The sequence below is a fragment of the Balaenoptera ricei genome, chromosome 9, assembly GCF_028023285.1.
Source record: "Balaenoptera ricei isolate mBalRic1 chromosome 9, mBalRic1.hap2, whole genome shotgun sequence".
Taxonomy (NCBI): Eukaryota; Metazoa; Chordata; class Mammalia; order Artiodactyla; family Balaenopteridae; genus Balaenoptera; species Balaenoptera ricei.
This window is the reverse complement of record NC_082647.1, coordinates 42,276,708-42,296,918: the sequence shown is the minus strand read 5'-3', so window position 1 is coordinate 42,296,918 and position 20,211 is coordinate 42,276,708. Positions and strand designations below refer to the sequence as shown.

At 45.5% G+C, this 20,211-nt stretch overlaps 1 protein-coding gene across 1 annotated transcript in view; it reads left to right on the top strand.

The window, feature by feature from the left end:
• Positions 1-20,211, top strand: part of EEPD1 (endonuclease/exonuclease/phosphatase family domain containing 1) — a 115,907-nt gene that overhangs the window by 57,374 nt on the left and 38,322 nt on the right. Inside the window, exon 3 of the mRNA XM_059933614.1 lies at positions 17,464-17,515. Coding sequence (XP_059789597.1) covers positions 17,464-17,515 — 52 coding nt within the window. The remainder of the gene's footprint in view (positions 1-17,463; positions 17,516-20,211) is intronic.

Genomic DNA, 20,211 nt, shown 5'->3' with positions numbered 1-20,211 from the left:
TTCACGAAAGTGGCATTCTTAGCTATCATACCCTAATTCAGCGGTTCTCAAAGTATGGTTCCCAGTCTGGCAGCAGCTGCCTCTCTTGGGAACTTGTTAGAAACGCAAATTCCTATTTAAATAGAGGACCTTGGGGTGGGGCTCAGCAATCTGTTCTAACAACACTCCAGGTGATGCTCACTAAAGCTCGAGAGCCACTGCCCTAACTCCAAAAACACAAGCAAGTATTTGTTGGAAATGAACTTGCTCCCCTGACATTTGTGCAGGAGCCTCCAAGAGCAGGGATGTCTGTTTTCTTACCGCCTGCTTCCTGGAAGAGGTTTTGAGGTTGTCAACTCCAAACCTCCTTTGGAATTCCCCGAGGTTGCAGAATTGGGCTGATAAAGTTAGAGACCCCTGTCTTGCAGAGGCTTCTTCCATGTTACGCGGTCAGCAGTTTCTGTTGGGATCCCGGGCAGCTTTCCTGGCCTGACTCTGAGCGCGAGTTTCTGAGCCAGCCGGTTCAGGGAGTGGGGAAGGGGGCGCCTCCTGGGCCTCCCTGAATTCTCTCTTTTAAATTGAAGACAGTGAATGACCCGAGGGGTTACAGACTGGAGGATAAGGTTTCACACGTGGCAGCTGAAATTCATAGCTGTGGTGTCTGGGGCCTGTAGCTTTGAAAACTTGGTGAGATGCTGTTGCTTAACAAAAACCAGCCCCGGCCCAGCCCCCATCCTCACCTCGGCTCGGCACCGTGCTGGGTCTCCAAGCTTCTGGTGCACCTTGGGGTTCCCCGGAGAGGAAAGCTTGGTGGCCCTGACTGCTGCTGTTACTTTAAAGAAGCTTGACTTCGCTGCAGCTCACAGTATGGACGCCCGGCAGCAAATGTTAATTGCTGGAGAGGTAGAGTGGGTTTTCTCCTCTTCGTAATTCAGAGGGACAGATATCCAGAGACCAGCCAGATCCCCACACATTAGAAGCTGACCCCAGAAACCAGGGGTTAAGATTTCCCAGATAACCAAGGCTGTCAGCAAAGAGGAAGTGCCCATTTGCCCCTGCAGTGGGGTCCTCACTGGCCTTCTAAAAGCCTGTAGACGCGATGTTTTGGGGGCCTTGCTGCCTGGGATTTGTGTTCCAGACTGTTCTGCGTTGTCGAACAGTGTTGTGGGTAGATTCTGGGGAGCTGGGACCGGCCCCGCCCCGCGTTGGGGCTATTCCTGGATGAGAGGCAACAGCAGATAAGTGCCTGCACTGTCCCTGGGGGCTCCCTCTCCCCATCTGGAAAACCTCTGGGCTTCCCTGCAGACCACAGACTTGTGTCCAGTCTAACTAAACTCTTTCTCATCTTGCACACTTGTGAAGGTAAATCTTCCTCTGCTTCCAAAACCACAGGGAAGATGGGAGCCCTTGGTTCTGGTTCTAGTTTATTCACATGATTTTGAGCCAATGACTAAATCTTTCCAAATCCTCTTTTTTTTTCTCTCTCTCCCATGAGAGGGCTTTAATCATACTATTTCCAGCCAGTGGGCCTCTATGTAAAACTTTTGGGACAAAATATTGAAAGTAGTTACTTATCAAGAATATTTGGGAATCTAAAATTTCTGTATACACTGTTCTGGTGTCTCCAGAGAATATCCAATTAACAAAGGAGAGGAGGGAGAGAGATGGTTCCAGAACTTCAGCTAAGTTACAGGGGTCTGGTTGTTTACTGATTACCCTGTACAGGGCTGCTAAAGCTCTCGTGGGCCTTCCGGTGTGACTCATAGGTGCTGGAAGACATTCCCCAGGACTGTCCCTGACCCCCGCCACCATCATTCACTAGTTCTGATGAAAGAAGAGTTGAAAATGCCAATAAAATGTTCCATTTCTCTAGTGGTCAAATAAATGTAAACTTGAATAGCATAATAACACCTTTTCCACCTATTGGATGAGGGAGGATTTACAGAAATTAACTCAGGGCAAGGGAGTAGGTTGTATAACTGCTGGTGGAAGTCTAAATCTGCAAAGCAGTTTTGCAGAGTTTTTTAAATCTTAAAACTGCACATAGCCCTTGACCTCCTGGAAATTTTTTGTTTGAAACAAAGTTATGCAGAAAGTAGTATGTTCAAAGTTTTTCACCAAAATGATAATTAGAACAGTGAAAAATTAGAAACAGCCTTGATGTCCAACAAGGATTATTAATTATAGCATACATCTATATTTGTATCTATATCTATATATATCTTCATTAAAATTACATAATACTTAATGACAGGGAATTATGTCGATTAATAATAATGACAATAATTTATAACTTAGTGGCAGTTTAAAAATAATAGAAACAGCATAAACATTATGATTCCAATTTTATAAACTATATGTATTCACTTTTTTTAAGTCTAAAAGGGTATAAATCAAGATGATAATGGTAATTCCTGGGTAGCAGAATTATGGTTAATGTTACTTTTCTCTCTCTTTTTTTTTTTTTTTTTTGGCATTTTCTAAAATTTCTGCAATAAATATGTGCTTTGTAAATTACTTCTTTTAAAACAATAAATAAAAGAGTCCTGTGAAATATACCCCCATAATTGCTGCTTTAAACAACTTCCTTCCCAGAACATCTAACTGGCTGGTTTGCATTACAAGAAGGGATGAACGTTTGCTTTTTACTGATTAATGAGGAGGCCATCGCCTCTGACAAAGCCCAGAAGTGAATTTCATCTGGCCTAAAAGGAAGAGGAGCCTTGGTAAGAGGTGAAGGGTCAGAACTGAAAGCCAGATAAAGAATTTTGGCTGGACTATTAATCTGGAATCACAGCTCCTGTATTGTGTCAGATAACTTTCTAATTTCCAGTATTCTCTGAGAGTGGAAATTTTTTTTTCTCTTGCACATTAGTTAATCATTCTTGCCCTATCCCAGAAAAATGAAACAAGTAACTAAGTTCTGAAGACGGTGGCAATGGCAGTTGAAAGCAGCAGTAGTAAGCCTCACTGGGCACAAATGACACTCTGCCTGTTCCTAAGAGTTGGGTGAGGGGCTGGAGGGGTCAAGAGCAGAGCTGGTCTCATTTCCTTTGGTAGTGCTCCCGGAGAGATCATTAATACCGAGAACTGTGTGAAAATACCATTCCTCTTGGCTGAAAATATGTGATCAAATGTAAAGCTGAGCTTTAGAAATATTCACTTCATGGTGGCTCGACACGCTTGGGATGGAAACATTAGACGGTGGGAGAGGAGGGGATGAGGATGAATGGCGACTTCGTCCAGGTTAGGAGGGGCTAAAGAAAGCGTTAAGAGAGAGCCAGAGAGGAAGGCCCTGGAGGAGAAGCATTGATCCGGGTCTGCAGTAGAGCTGTGGGGTGGAGTTTCACACTGGGGCCTGGACTCTGCAGGGAGCGGGTCAGTTGAAAATGAGAGGAAGAATTACTCTGAGGCCAGGCTTTGTGTGAAATATCAGAAACCAAACCACTGGGCTGCAGCATTACTTTGAGATGCATCAATAACAAACAAACAAACAAAAATGATGGATTGGTGGACGGTTAGGACAAATGTGTGAGAAAGCAAATATGGGAAAATGCTAATGGTTGTGGAATGTGGGTGGTAGGTGTGTGGGGGGGTGTTCACTGCACAGTTCTCTAAACTCTCTGGAAGGTTTGAAAAAAAAAGTCATAGTTAAAATATTGGGGAAAAAAAGAGCAACTAGATGGCAAAACCTAAACTTGTGACATTTACACAGAAAACAGGTAACATGGAATCCCACAGGAATCCCCAAATACAAAAAGGTGGGGAACCAAACCCCCCCAAACCCTTAATTATTGACCTGACAGCTGGCCAGCATGCGTTGAAAAAAATGTGTGTGTGTGTGTGTGTGTGTGTGTGTGTTGCCTCCATTCCCACAGGATTTGATACACATAGAGAAACACCTACAAATGCAAAAGATGAAAATGTTGGAAGGAAGCCTAGTGAGTGGCAAGGGAAGATAGGGAACTGAGACAGGATCACCCCTGGAGACACACCCTACATGGTTCTGAACGAGTTGCCACAGGAAGACCACAGGAAAGTGAAGTGCAGAGGGGAACAGGGTCAGCTACAGTCCTCACCTTTTGCCAGGTGAGGTCATTCAGGAGGGGGACACAGCCCCCACTGTAGATACAAAAGTGCATTTGGGGCTTCCCTGGTGGTGCAGTGGTTGAGAATCTGCCTGCCAATGCAGGGGACACGGGTTCAAGCCCTGGTCTGGGAAGATCCCACATGCCGCGGAGCAACTAGGCCCGTGAGCCACAACTACTGAGCCTGCGCGTCTGGAGCTTGTGCTCCGCAACAAGAGAGGCCGCGATAGTGAGGCTCGCGCACCGCGATGAAGAGTGGCCCCCGCTCACCGCAACTAGAGAAAGCCCTCGCACAGAAACGAAGACCCAACACAGCCAAAAATAAATAAATTAAAAAAAAATAAAATAAAGGAATTCCTTTTTTAAAAAAAAAAAGTGCATTTGATCGGGTTGTTTCTTATACCTCCCCCCAGTGAAAGCCAAGGAATACTGTAACCAAAAAGGGTTCAGGAAAAGCAGTTGGGGGAGGGTGGTGAAAGTATTTCTTCCTGCAGGAAAAATTATCTTCAGATGATATTTGCAGCGTTTTCTGATTGTATTAGCCAGATGTCTCCTTGTGTAAACATGTGTTGAAAAAAATTGAGGGGGAAGGCTCAAGTTCCAAGAAGTCCCCAATTCACTTGGATTAGAGAGGTGAATGGTACCAACTTGAAAGCCCCCTTGGTTTAGGGACGTCTGGACCTATGTCATCATAACCACTTGGATTAAGAATGATCAATAAGAAAAGAACCTCATCCAAGGTCTAAGGCTTCATCTCTTACCAGCTGGATGTGACACTGGGGAGGAAGTTTGGAATGGAATCAGGAGGTACCCCAGCCAGAACCCTGAGCCCGGCTTTGAATGACCACTTTGCTTTTGCTTAGTGCGAGTAAAGATTTTGTTTTGTTCATTGCTCTATCTCTGGTGGCCAGAACCATGCCTGGCACACAGTGAGTGCTCAGTAAATATTTGTGGAATGAATAAAAAGCAGTGAGTCCTTTTAAATTGTACAGACCAGGGTTCAGTTCCCTCAGTTCCTAGCTCTTGTGTGGACCTTGCACAAGCCACAAAATCACTCTGAAGCTGTAAAATAGGAGTTGAAATCCATGCCTCTTCAGTTGAGAATAAAATGTCCCAAAGCCAGGAGTAAGAAAAACTAATTTTGTAGCATCCAAATTCCTGAGTGCTCTTTAGCTTTGGGATCTGCAGTTTGTTACCGCTGTGTCGGGGAGGAAGAACTTTGAGGTGTGAGTGAAATAACCTAATAAGGCCTTAGCAGAGCACCCGACACCTGGAGAACACTGGGTTAACAGCGTCCTCTCTCTCCCCTTCATTGGTTCTGTCCACATTCCTGTCTGTTCCTGTGTCTTTTCTTCCCAATTTCCCAGGACTAAAACCACCCAGTCTACTGTAGTTTCCTCTCCTGCAGTTAAACCATGCTGTTAACTTCCTAATGGGCTTTCCTGTGGGGCCTCAGACCTTAGATTAGGCTAAATGTTTTAGCCTTTTAAAAAGTGGCATGAAATAGGCAGTTTGCTGCTGAAAAAGAACACTGCAGATGGGAAAAGCCTTTCCCAGTCTCCACCAGGAGCCACCCTCCCATCCCCTGTCCGGCTGTCTGGCATTGGGTCTGATCATCTTCAGCTGTTTTTCAGTTCAAGTCAAGGCTTCCTCGCCTCTGGCAATTCCAGTGGTTTGTGCTTGGGGAGATTTCCAGAGGGCGCTGTCCTGATCCCACACAGAGGGGCTTCCTGAGAGCAGAGGATCTGGGATGCCTGCCAGGTAACTCAGGAGCCTGGAGGCCTGCAGCCCCGAAGGTTGCGGAGCCGGACCTGCCTCAGGGAGACAGATTCCCTCTGGGAAACTTTTCCTCACACGGAGGGTGCAGAGCCCTGCAGTTTGAGGAGGAGCCAGTCTTTCCATCTATTGAACAAGCCAGTTGCTAAAAACAGAGGACCAGACATCATCCTACCCTGCAGAGACACTGTCTCTGGAAGCATCTGGTTGTTCTGAAACCATCTTCCTGTTCATCAGAAAGACACAGGCTCCACCCTGGGTCCAGGTGCCACGTGGCTTGCAGTTCCTCCTGATTCCTTCCTGATACACCCATGATGACACAGAAAAGTAGCAACAGGCTGCCAAAAACCAAGAAGGATTGACAAATGCCAGGATCTTGGAAGCATCAGCTGATGGCGGTGAGAAGACAGGGCTGGACCGCGGGGCTCTGTCCAGGATGTAGCTCATGCTGTGAAGGTTCATGGAGAGGAGCCACACCCCACACCCCTGAGAAAAGTCAGAAGGTAGTATAGTTTATACCTTCTCTATTGTTTAGTTCCTGACTCTTGTACTTGAAGCAAATTCCAGCTGATTGGCCTCTTTTTTTTTTTTTTTTTTTTCTACTCTCAGCTACAGGCCTCAGAGGTGGGCTTTTGTAAATCCATCGCTCTCTCTGTCTCTCTTCCCCCCGCCCCACCCCGTATCCATGTAGAGAAAGAAAACATGGGAATAAAATCAGATGGGAAATAGGGGAAACTGGCATGATTTCAGTGCACCCCAGTAAGTCTACTCCCCCAAAGCAAAGTGCTGTAACGAGGCTGCTCTGGGAGCTGTGCATGCTGGAAAATAGAGCACTTCCTGTCTGGAGTTGATTCAGTCTCTGAGGAGGAGATGAACTTTGCTAGAGCAAGGGTTCTGAATCCCTGGCAGCTGTGCCTTTGCCCTGTCCCCTCCCATAGTGGGTACAAGAAGGAGATACATCCTTTATGAACATGGACAGAAAATGGAACCACTGCCAATCTACTCATAACGTCTGTTGAAATTTCATCATTGGTCTGGACAAACTTTTTCCTTATTCAAGGATGAATAAAGACAAAGAAAGACTGCGTGGAAAAGTCCTGCAAGACAAGGTAAAGGCAGTAGCTTCTAAAGACCCAGAAGCAGTGTCTACTTTTAGAAAATCACCTACAACAGGCTCCAGAAGAGAATTTTGGGGAAATGTGTGGCCTCCTCAGTATACTACAAAAAGACATGGCCTCCCTGGAACAGGAACAGAAAAACGTAAGGAAAAGATGGGTTGATATGAAAAGGCAACAGAAAGAAAAAAAAGATATGGATTAAATGAAGAAAGGTTTTGAGGAAGTAAAATCCAGCAGCAGAGCTCAAATCCAAATTAGCAGGAGTATAGAAGAGTATTAATGCGTGGGAAGATGAATAATGCCCCCGCCCACAAAGATATCCGTATCCTAATCTCTGGAGTCTGTGAACACTACTTTACATGGCAAAAAACGACTTTGCAGATGTGATTAAGTTGAGGACCTTGAGAGATGGAGAGGTTATCCTGGATTATCCACATAGACCCTAAATGCAATCACGAGTGTTCTTGTGAGAGATAGGCAGAGGGAAATTTGATGATGAAAGAGAAGGCAGTGTGACCACAGAGGCAGAGATTGGAACGATGTGACCACAAGCCAAGGAATGCTGGCAGCCACCAGAAGCTGGAAGAGGCAGAGAATGGATTCTCCTCTAGAGCCTCCAGAAGGAGTACGGCTGTTCTGATAACTTCATTTTGGCCCAGTGATACTGATTTTAGACTTCAGGCCTCCAGAACTGTGAGAGAATAAATTTCTGTGGTGGGAAGTCACCGAGTTTGTGATAATTTGCTAGAGCAGTCACAGAATACTAATACAAATGCTATGGAAAATCAAACCAGTGATGTGGGTTCAGGAAAAAGAAACTTGAGAAACTATTCTGGAAAATACAAGAAAGAGAACAAGAGACAAGGTTTAGATGTGGAAGATGGAACTGACAGCCCACATTCAGCTTATCGGTGTTGGTGATTATTGGGATCAGTGCCCAGGCATCAGATACTTCCCTGAGCTGACGAGAGACTGTGTATAAATGTAAAGAGCTCACTAACCATATTCTAAACAAACTCAGGGGAAAGAGGCCCACATCGGGGTATACCCGGGGGAAAATACAGAATAACAAGGATAAAGGGGAGAAAGAAAAACATTTCACAAGTGCCCAAACAGAGAAAAGAATAATAAAAATCAAGCTGACTTTAGATCTGTTCTCTATAACAAAGAGTCTGTGTCTACTGAACCTGTCAGATTAGGCCACAAGGGAGTTTTTGTTTGTTTGTTTGTTTTTAAGTTCAGATATATTCATGCCTATCTGGGTTGGGAATCTGAAACATTAAAAGTTCTTTTGATTATCAAGTAAGTTTGCAAACCATCTATAAAGTTTTGGGGATTATGTTGTAACCCAACTACTTTATACTTGACTGAGATGTCTTCTGTGTATGAAGCCCATCAGAAGGACATTCTCAGACATGCAAGGGCTTGGGAAAATAAGCGTGTTCCTTTCTTTAAAATGTAAAGATATGTTGCAGAAGCCTAAGTGGTAAAGCGGAATAGAGCTCAAGAATAGGTAGCATAGGCGCTGTAATCAGTAAACCTAGAGAGCAGTTTAAATTATTATTATTATAAGTCTGGTGATCAAACAAATACAAATGTCAGAAATTGTTCTTAAAATAAGCTATAGAATGGAAAGACAACTGTATGCCTGTGTTCTGGGTCTACACCCTGGAGTGTTGTTAACAGAGATCAAAAAGGGAAGAGGAGGTAAAGGTTTGTTACGTTTCTTGTCTGAAATAGTGTTGGTAACAAAAAAAGTTATTTCCTTTATTATTCTAATCTTCAGAGAAGTGTTAATGGCTAAAGAAAGACTCTGAATAGTATTGGTACCAATATCTGCCATTTTTGGAGGTTTACTCTGAGCTAACCAACATGCTAAAAACTTTACCTTCATCATCTCTACTCAAGGCCCCAGGTGTAGATGCCAGATCCTTTCCCTCCCACCCACTGTTCTTAAGGTTCCTTAAGATCCTGCACCAGTAGGTGGTACAGCTTGAACCCCAGGCCGACCGACTCCAGAGCTCTTCCCTATCCCCTAATATGAAAAACTTACAGGTAAACACTGGGAGATCCAAAAACAAGTTCTGGAACTACCCAAACACTGGGCAATAGAAAAGGAAAACTCATCATAAAGTAGACCAAAAAAATGTATCAATAGTTTGTTTGTTTGTTTGTTTGTTTTTGGCTGTGTTGGGTCTTCGCTGCTGTGCACAGGCTTTCTCTAGGTGTGGCGAGCGGGGGCTACTCTTCGTTGCGGTGCGCGGGCTTCTCATTGCAGTGGCTTCTCTTGTTGTGGAGCACGGGCTCTAGGCGCGCAGGCTTCAGTAGTTGTGGCACATGGGCTTCAGTAGTTGTGGCTCGCAGGCTCTAGAGCGCAGGCTTAGTAGTTGTGGCGCCCGGGCTTAGTTGCTCTGCAGCATGTGGGATCTTCCTGGACCAGGGCTCGAACCCATGTCCGCTGCATTGGCAAGCAGACTCTCAACCACTGTGCCACCAGGGCAGTCCCTGAATAGATTTTTAAAAGCAGGAAAGGTACAGGGTACTTTCTCTAACCACAGTGGACTTAGAATTATAGAAAATACAAAATTATAAAATTTAAAACCCAAATACTTAGAGAAAAGCACAATCCAAATACTGTGGAGTCCAGTAAGAGACCAAATCTGCAACTGCAGACTAGATGGAAAGTAACAAGAAGGCTAAATAAGGAAATTTGAAACAAGGACAAATACTTACCTGGAGAAAAATTCATGGCTTTATATATAAGAAATCATTTAAATAAATGAATATGCAACTTAAGAAGGCAAGCAGAGAGACTAACGAAAACAATGGGAAGTTGGAGAAAGGAATTAATGAAGATAAATGTTGACCTTAATTAATTAGAAAAAAATGGTAGGCTTGATAAATCCTGTTGCTGATTTTCTCAGAAGACCAACAAAGTAGACTGATTTCTCACAAATCTAATTTTTTAAATGAGAAAAAATACCTACACACATTAATGAGGAAGGGGGCACGACCACAGAAGCAGAAGTTGTTTTTAAGTTAAAAATGATTACTAGTACAATTCTGTGCTCCAAATTAGAAAATCTGAATGGATTGGACAATCTTCTAAGAAATTTCTAAGAAATGGAAATTACTGTAATTGATTCAAGCAGTTGAAAACCTGAGTAGAACAAAAACCACGGGACTGTCATCAGAGAAGTTTCCTGCCCACTGTTTTGCAGACTAGTTCTTGCAAACCTGCCAAGAAGAGTTACCCAAGCTAAATTCTATGTAGACTGTTCTGGTGCTAATGTAATAATTCAGCACTTGGCTTTGGAGAGGAACAATGAGATGCAAGCATGTTTGGCAGTGATGGGATGAAACGCTGTAGAGGACGCATGTGAGAAGAGCCCTGCCTTCCCTGGGAGCCGGTCCTTTCTTCCCAGGTGTGCGCCCACCTGCATCCAGAGTCTGATGCCCCGCTATGTTTTCCCACCCCTGAGCCAGTGGTGGAAGACAATAAAGCATTAGAGGAAATGAGTCTGAACCTAACACCCATGGCATCTTCTAAAATTTGGTGATCAAAAGAGAGAAGTCTTCCTTACTTTGCTCAGGGGAAGGTAATGTGGAGCCTTCCTTGAGAAAGAGACATGTTCAGACAACTGGACTGACACGGTTGCTGAATTTGAATTTTGTGAAATTTCATAAATCCCCCCACCCAGGGGCACGTGCGTAGAGGGTGGCCATTGCCGGTGGCCACTGGACCCGCCTTCAATTCTACCTTCTCTCCATTCTCTCCTCTTGGCCGCCCTCTCCCTTGTTGGAAGGCTGCCTGTCCCACTCCCGCAGTTTTATCCTGTTGTCGCTGACTCTAGTCTCCTGCTGAAGGTGCACGTGGAATCCCTGCTCCCTTCACTGGCCTGGCTGCCAGGCCTGGGGACAGTTTGGGCTGATGCACTGGGCACAGAGCTTGTGTCCCCAAGAATTTCACACTCCTTCCCCTTTTATCCTTCAGAAGAGGTTGTGGAAATATTGTATTACAAAACAAAATCACCCTGGCATCGTTTAGGACTTTCTTGTCCTTTACTTTTCCCCAAATCATTGCAAATGGTGATTATGCTCTTGGAGAAAAGCTGGATCCTCTGATGATACCGTTTGGGGAGGGGGAGGGGAGGGGAGGGGAGGGGGATGGGTGGTGGGAGCGAGAGAGAAGGAGGAAGAGGAGGGAAGAAGCCTTGAGAGGCGTCGTTGTCTGCACTTTAATAATTCCACGCACTTGATAAGATGAGGACCTCTCGGCTTTGCCTTCTGCCCCTGGGCATCGTGCTGGGGGACTTGCCACCCTACCTCTTCTGCCTCGAGTTTAATCTCATTATTTCCCCTTCTCCGCCTCTCACCCGTCCGCTCCTCACCCACTGAAACCTGGCTTCTCTCCACCACTTCCTGAAACTTCTCTCTCCCAGAACACCAGGCCCAACTTCCCTGGCGTTCCTCAGAATCAGAGCCATTGCCCCCTGCCCCCGCCCGACTTCTTGCCTCGCCCGCTCCCCGTGGCTCCTGGGCCATGTGCTCTGGGTTTTCCCTCCACCTTCCTGGCGGTTCCTTCTCTGTTTTCCTGACAGGTCCTGTTCCTCTGCCTGCCTCTTTAGAGAGTAAATCCTTTTTTTTTTAAAATAAATTTATTTATTTTTGGCTGCCTTGGGTCTTCGTTGCTGCGCGCGGGCTTTCTCTAGTTGCGGCAAGCGGGGGCTACTCTTCGTTGTGGTGTGCGGGCTTCTCATTGCAGTGGCTTCTCTTGTTGAGGAGCATGGGTTTCAGTAGTTGTGGCACGTGGGCTCAATAGTTGTGGCTCACGGGCTCTAGAGTACAGGCTCAGTAGTTGTGGCGCACAGGCTTCATTGCTCCGCGGCATATGGGATCTTCCCAGACCAGGGCTCGAACCCGTGTCCCCTGTACTGGCAGGCAGATTCTTAAACACTGTGCCACCAGGGAAGTCCTCTGCCTGCCTCTTAAGTGGCAATGGCCCTTGGTCTTCTGTTCCTCTGCACAGTCTCCTGGGCTCTGGATGTGGACCAGAGAGGTCCACACCTCCTTTTGCTCCTGGTGTCCACACCCAGAGCCCAGAACTTGCTGAGGGACAGCCAGCTGCTGTTCACACCCCACTGAGAGATCCCACAGGCCCCAAAGTCAGTGTGTCCAAGACATAACTCTCCATCAGCAACCCAAGTAGATGGTCCCTTCAGCCCCCAGTTTCACAGGCTGGGAGCTACGAGGATATTTCCCTCACATCCCCCTTATCTGTTTCTTCATCAGGTCCTGCCAGCTGCCGATCTGTCTGGAATTAGCTCAGTGCCTTTTCCCTGCACCAGCCTCCCTCATCTCTTCCTGGGACCCATCTCAGGTCTTGCTGCCTCCAGTCTTGTCCCCCATGCCTCCCCACCCCCATCCCTTCTCCACATCAGAGCCATTTTTATACCTTTACTGGGCATCTTCTGTGTCCCGGGCCCTCTACCACACCACAGCCCTATATCATCGGTGGCCACTCCTTGCCCCCAAAGTACAGACCAAACTCCTTAATATGGCTTAACAAACCCTCTAAGAGGCCTGGCCCTGCTTGCTTCTGCAGAATAATCTTTCAGCACCTGCACCACGCCCCAGGCACCCTGTGTCCCCTGGTCAGCGTGCAGTCCCTGCGGGGGCCGTGCCTGACCTCCCACCTCGTTCCTTTGCTCATGCTATTCCTGCCACCCCACCTCTCTGCCTTGTAAGCCCGTAGGTGTCAGCTTAGCAGTCACTTCCCAGGAAGCCTCCCAGCTTTATTATGTATGCTCTTGCAAAGGGCCTCAAAGCACCCCGCGTTCGCCTCTAGAGAGTGCTCCTCACGTGGCTGGTGTATTACTTACCTGGTTCCTCCCTTACACTCAGAAGTTTGAAGGCAGAGGCTGCGTTGTATCATTGTATCGTTGTACATCATTGTATCCTCAGCGTCCAATAGTGCCTGGTACGTAATACATATCCCTTAAATATCTTATCTGTGCAGTGAATGCGTGGCTCCACTGTGTCGCACCCTTTCTGCATTTATTGACATCTGCTGTATCTCATGCGCTATACTATAATAAATGCAGTGGAAACTCAAAGTGCCAGAATCCTCAGAGAAAGGGAGCGGCAGCGAATTCTTGATTCTGGTGCCCTGTAGCTCATAAGCTGTTCTGGAAGCATGAGTTTCTGTGTAGTTGGGAGTTTACCCTTTAAGTGCTTTTGCTACACCCAGAGAGTTACATTTTATCCGTCTTTTCAGGGGTCACTGAGGATCATTCAGTCTGCAGCTCTAAGCCACCCCCAGGCGGCAGGGGTGCCCTCCGTCTTCGGTCTCTTTAACTTTGCTGCTTTTCTTCCCTGCTGTCAGTGTCTGCCTGGCGCCTTCCCCATCACCACTTCAAGTCCCGTTACAGACCTCACTGTGCCAGCCACTATCCAGCTGAATAAGACATCTGCCCTCAAGCGCCTCACCTCCTTGTAGCTTACTTAGCAAACATTAATTGCATGCATTCTAGGTCCTTCTAAGTGTTGCCCATCTTGACTTCAGAACTTGGCCTTGAAATGGCCAATTTTCTAAATAAATCACGGCTGTCAGCTGCTTTTGTGTGATTTGCCTCTCTTCTCAAAGTCAAGTGCGAAAAAGAAATTGCAGCTCCCATCTGATGGGAGCCCTGCTGTTTTCAGAGGATGCTGACCAAGCACCAGGCCACCCGAGAGACATGCCCTGTTTCGCTCAGCTCTGCTGGTCCACGTTGGAACCCAGGAGAGTCTCAGAGAGACATACCTCCCTGAGCTTGTGCCCTAGCAACATCCTAGCCCCTGTGAGCCCTTTGAGGGCGGGGACCATATTGCATTCATCTTTGTTTTCCTGGTGCCTGGTGCCAGTATATATTTGTGGAATTAGCAGAAGGACAGAAAGAGGGAAGGAAGGAGGGAGAAATGGAGAAAGGAAGGGAGGGAAGGGGGAGCAAAGTCGAAACTGAGAGATGAGATTCCCTTCCAGGGTAAGAAGTTAGAGGTGTCGAATGGAGGATTTGGTAAATGGGCTCATTGCGTCTTCGTGTGTGTGAAATTTCCTCCCAGGGAATATCTGATGCTCTAGAAGAATCTGATACCATCAGTACTGAAATAAATACTCCAGACTTGAAGAGTTTCCAATAAGGTAAGAACTGACAGTAGGATAGCTATATAACAGGAAACATCTCGAATACTCTTAAAGATTATAGCTCTAAGGAGGAAAAAACACAACTTCCTGAAGAAATCCAATGTTATGAGCAGCTGTTGCAGTAACTTCTGATTAACATGTATTGTTTCCATTTTGAAACTCAAACCATCTAGATTTGAGTGTCCTATCCTCTTTTCTCCATCTTTTCCATCTCTTCTCCTTTGTGTTGCTGGGTTTTAGTAGTGTGAAAAGGTTTCTGTTTTTTTTCTGCCCCTACCCAATACATGAATCCTATTTGGTATTGGTTTTAGAGCAGAAGTTAAATTGGTTTAATCTCACATGTCAACTTCAGTAGATCGGTTGTGGTTCACTGGAGAGTTCAGAAAGATTCTGAAGCTGTATCTAAGTTAAAAGGGGGTGAGTTCCGTGGAAAGAGGTGAAGAGGGTTGGAGAGTGTACATGCCAAGTATTTGCCTTTCCCGTTCAAGAGGAAAGTAAACTGGTGAGAGCAAGGACTAACATCCTTCAGGTTTTGACTAAGAAGTGTCAACTGAAGTTGTTTTAATTTCATCTTCATTCAAAGCCTCAAACTGTCAGTTTTCAGATCATGTTGTACAGTGGTTTGAATGTAGTATCTTTATGAATAGGGAGAAGAAGAGAGTTGAGTGTATTTACAGTGTATAAACCTTTTCTCTAACCTGTCGATATCTGATACCTGATCCTGAACTGGACTTCATGACCATAGAGAAGGGCAGGAATGAGAGACTATTTTAAAAATTCCTCCAGTAAAAATATTTTCCAGTGGTTATTTCAGTAGTTTAAGCTTCTGAAACTTGGTCTACAACTGGAGTCTCCTTAGCCTATAACTTGCTGTCCAAATTGATAACCTGGAATCTAGAGGTGTGCATTGGGAATCAGAGTGCACTGAGAAGTAGCCAATAGCTTTGACCTGCCACCAGAAACATCCTGGCAGACATTTCTACAAATGCACGTAGCACCGTTCACCCTGGGGAAAACACACACAGTCATCTCATTGGAGGCCTTCTTTTTCAGGTGGAGAAACTGAGGCTTGGCCAGTGATTTTAGCTGTCCACACTGATAGCGACTTGGCCTCTAAGCCCCTGGGCCCTGCCTGGCGGCCAGTAAATATTCCTGACTGTCCTTCCTCTGTCAGTTATAGACACTGCAGATGTAGTGAGAAGACCCTTGAGCTCCCAGCGTCAAAGAGCTTCCAGTGCTGGTTGGGAGGAAACAGACAAAAGCACCCTAACAAATGTTTTAAGGTACCAGTAAGTGCACTGAAAAAACAAAAACAAAAACAAAAACGAACCTGGTGACATGGGATGCTGCTTGGAAGAGACAGCATTTGCACTTAGACTGAAACGATGCAATGGGATGCAGTCGGTGTTGTCAAGATCTTGGGGAAGACTGTTCCAAGCCAGAGAAACAACAAAAGCAAACCCGTCCAAGAGACGAAGGAAAGTCAGTGATTGGAGCAGAGGGAATGCCCAGGGTCCTGTCCATTAGCCCTGATGCCTGCTAAATTGTTGTTGGTAGTGGTGGTGGTTTCTTGTAGGCCTTGAAAACCTTTATTGCGCTTGCTGAAGTTGCTTTAAAGTAAACCTTTGCATTTGGTTGGACAGTGCTTGCTTAGTTGTGCAGAGAGATTATGAAGAATTCTGTAGATGGAGGTGAACCTTATCACGGGCATAACCCCTTTTGATGGAGGTGTGTGGTACAGGCGGGGCCCATTTCTGCTCCAGAGAACCTGTGCAGGTTGGTGGGGACGCAGTGACCAGTGACCACAGGCAGATTAGCTGGGTGGGGAAGGAGCACGATAACACCATCGACAGCTGACCCACCCCCTAAACAGTCTCGCTGAGCTCCCGCTTCCTCCTGCGTGCTGGCCTGTCCAGCCTTGGCCGCCTGCTCACTGCGTCCACAAACACTTCAAAAGCAACGTGTCACAAAAGGGAAAATACCTCCCCTGTAAAACCTGCTTCCACGTTGAATTCCCTCACTTCAGCTGCTGGCTGCAGTCTGGACTCTGGCCCCTAAACTGGAAACTGATGAGCTGTGTACACTAGAGCCCTTTCTCTCCCCTTGGTGCCTTTGCCCCCGCTGTCTCCCTGCGGGTCACCTTTCTCCCCAGCCCCCTCCCCTGGCAAGGCTAACCCGGTCCCTCCTGCAGGAAGCCACCTCTGACCTTGGCCGGGCTGGGCTCCCCTCTGTGCCCCAGACAGTCCACGCGGCACCCTACTGGTCCTCTTCTGCTCTGACTGTGGCCTCCGAGAGGCTGTGAGCTCCTCGTGGGCAGGGAGCAGGTCATAGTCATCAGGTGCCCTCGACTACCTGCACACAGTAGGGCTCAATCCATGTACGGTAACAAATGAGCAGCTGAGTAGGCCCTCTTCATAAGGAGTGATTTTAGCTATTTGTTTGTTCTCATCAAAGGGACATCAAGGGAAGATTAATGCTGAACATGGGCAACTATTTTCTTCTTTACATTCCTCTGAATTTATTCAGGTTGCTTACATAAGCAACTATCAATTATTTTTAGAAATTTTTGTGGTGAAATGTACGTAACATAAAATTTACTATTTCAACCATTAGTAAGTATACAATTCAGTGACATTAAGTACATTCACATTGTTGTGCCACCATCACCACCATCTACAGAATATTTTCCCAAACAGAAACTCTGTACCCGTTAAATAATAACTCCCCATTCCTCCCTCCCACAGCCCCTGACAGCCACTATTCTACTATCTGTCTCTTTGTGTTTGACTAGTCTAGGGACTTCATATAAGTGGAGTCAATATAATATTTGTCCTTCTGTGTCTGGCTTATTTCATTTAGCATAATGCCTTCAAGTTTCCTCTGTGTCGTAGCATGTGCCAGAAGTTCCTTCTTTTTAAGGCTGAATAATATTTCATCATATATAAAATGTGTACCATATTTTGTTTATCCATTCATCCACAGATGGACATTTAAGTTGTTTTCACCTTTTGGCTGTTGTGAACAATGCTGCCATGAACATGGGTGTACAAATATCTGCTTGAGTCCCTGTTTTCAACTCTTCTGGGTATATGCCCGGAAGTAGAATTGCTGGATCACATGGTAAAATCACTTTTACAACTTAGAAACATTTTTAATAGTTCTGAAATGGTCATTTCAGTTCAAACCAAAGGTTACCTTGAGGTGGGAGGTGATGCAGAAATGCAGGCTAAAATTTCAGACTTTTGTTCCTGTGACTTGTCTGATGCTTGGTGATATAAAATGTTTTGTTTTCAAGTGTGGTTTTAATTTTTTCTTACAGCATCAAGCTGCTAGCTGTGCAAGAACTACTTGACAGAGAGGCCCTGGAAAAGGTAAATATTTTGTTCCTCTTAACCCAGATTTACAAACTTAGAGCAGAGTGCCACACACAGGAAAAACTCAACTCCCTGTCACCAGAGACAGCACTTATAGCAGAGTTGGTCTGTTATTTTGTGTTCTTAACAGTCAGTGAACCTTGCAAAATTTTAATCAAAACGCCCCACAATGCTCATAGGCCATTAACACTTGCAAACTCTTCCTTGCTTGGCTCTTTCAGAGTTGAGTGAAAGCAGAGGCTCGCCCTGCTGTGGGCCAAGCTCTGGAGCAGGCTTTCTGGGCCTGGAAATACCGCACACTGGACGCCGCCCACATGCCAGATGCTGTGCTTCCTTCCATCTCTGCTTGTGTGTGTTCTTTTCTGGACTTATGGATGGTAGAATTGAGGCAGCGAGGTTAGGGAACTTGCCAGAGGAAAATTACCTAAGCAGCAGAGTAAGGATTTGAGCCCCGTAGTTTCATTTCCAAAACCAATGCTTTTTCTGTTTAATAGGCTAGTTCATGAGTTTGAGCCCCTGTGGGGACTACTTCTGAGGACTGGGAAACTCCCTCCCACCTAAGCCCTGGAAGGAGCTATCCAGTGTGTCTCGGTTTTCTACGTTCAAGTCAAGTACTCAGCTAGGGATCTTTTGCCAGTTATGGATTCAAGTTCTGTGTGGTGGGCTCCAAAAAGCAGGCTGGGCAGGTGCCGAGGAGGCCCAAGTGCCACCCCACGGGCCTCCCAACTCATACCAAGCTGCTCCCCTGAGTGGCTCAGGACTCTTCCGCAGTATGTGGCTATGGGTGTTAATTCGAATCTATAAGGTTAACGTAGAAGAAAATGGTTAGAGAGATAAGTACCCAAACAATATTATCTTATTTATAGAATTTAAAATGTTTGGATTAGTGGTCCATCTGCTGGTTGGCACTAAAGCAAATAAAGTCTTTAAGCACCAAGCAGTGGGTGGGGGTGTGGTGGAGGGGGAGGTGTCTGAGCTCTGGCTCTGAATTTAACGTCCCTCCAGCCTCACTGGCAACACAGGTAGAACAAGGGTGGGGCTGCCTGCCTGACCTCAGAGAGGTGACATGAGAACCAAATGAGTCGGTGCAGTGGATGGGCTTTCTAAATGCCAAAGCACTCCACTCATATTAATTCTTAATTACTCATTGTGATTCTTTAATCCAACCATGAAAACATACTAAGTCCAGGTTATTATATATGAAGATTCTTGGTATGTTTTTGAAACTTTTAAAAAGTTACTCCTCCAAAACCAATTCTCTTCTCAGTGTTCACTACAGGTAATTGTTTTACTCCTCAACTCTCATCCACCCTGACCAGTTGAAGAACCACAAGGAAAGATCTTCATAGACCGTAGAGCTTTGCTACTCAAAGTGTGGTCTGCAGACCAGTAGCATTGTAAGCTTGTTAGAAATGCAGAATCTCAGGCCCTACCCAGACCTCCTGATTCAGTTTGCATTCTCACAAGACCCCAGGTGATTCTTGTGCACCAAAGTCCAAGAAGTCCTCCTGAGGAGTAACACTTACTATCACCATCACTGGTCCATCTTCACAGAGAACCTCTGAGGTGTCAGCTTTTTGCTTTTGTGGCCAATCAAGCTCCTTTTTTTCACACCAAAAGTGAAGTAAACACCATAAGTCTATTTGTAAGAACCCAGTTTTTTTGTTTTCTTGGATTTTTTTTGGTTTTTTCCATTCTTTTTTTTTTTTAATTGAAGTATAGTTGACTTACACTGTTGTGTTAGTTTCAGGTGTACAGCAAAATGATTCAGTTATTCATTTATATATATATATATATATATATATATATATATATATATATTCAGACTTTTCCATTATAGGTTATACAAGATATTGAATATAGTTCCCTGTGCTATATAGTAGGTCCTTGTTGATTATCTATTTTATATATAGTAGTGTGTATCTGTTAATCCCAAACTCCTAATTTATCCATCCCCCCTCTTCCACTTTGGTAACCATATGTCTGTGAGTCTGTTTCTGTTTTTTTGGGGTTTTTTGTTGTTGTTGTTGTTGTTTTTTAATTAATTAATTTATTTATTTTTGACTGTGTTGGGTCTTTGTTTCTGTGTGAGGGCTTTCTCCAGTTGCGGCGAGTGGGGGCCACTCTTCATCACGGTGTGCGGGCCTCTCACCGTCGCGGCCTCTCCCGTTGTGGAGCACAGGGCTCCAGACGTGCAGGCTCAGTAGTTGTGGCTCACGGGCTTAGTTGCTCCGCGGCATGTGGGATCTTCCCAGACCAGGGCTCGAACCCGTGTCCCCTGCATTGGCAGGCAGATTCTTAACCACTGTGCCACCAGGGAAGCCCTGTTTCTGTTTTATAAATAAGTTAATTTGTATCATTTTTTAGATTCCACATATAAGTGATACCGTATGATATTTGGTAAGAACCCAGATTTTATCTTTAGTTTGTCTGCTTCTTCCTTTCATTAAGAAAATAGTCTCATTTAATTTAATAGGTAGAGCCAGCAAGAATGACCTCAGTTAAACACACATCCTGCAAACCTCACACCTCTTTAACTGTCTTTGCAGCCGGGCTTCAAATGGCACCGTGCTTTTGGGTTTTGCAATTACTGAACTCCTGAGGTCCCACCATGGTAGGACTGGTCACTTCTAGACAGATGGTCTTTCTCTTATAAGAAGGAAGCTATTCTGAAGGGGTCATTTCCCTCATAG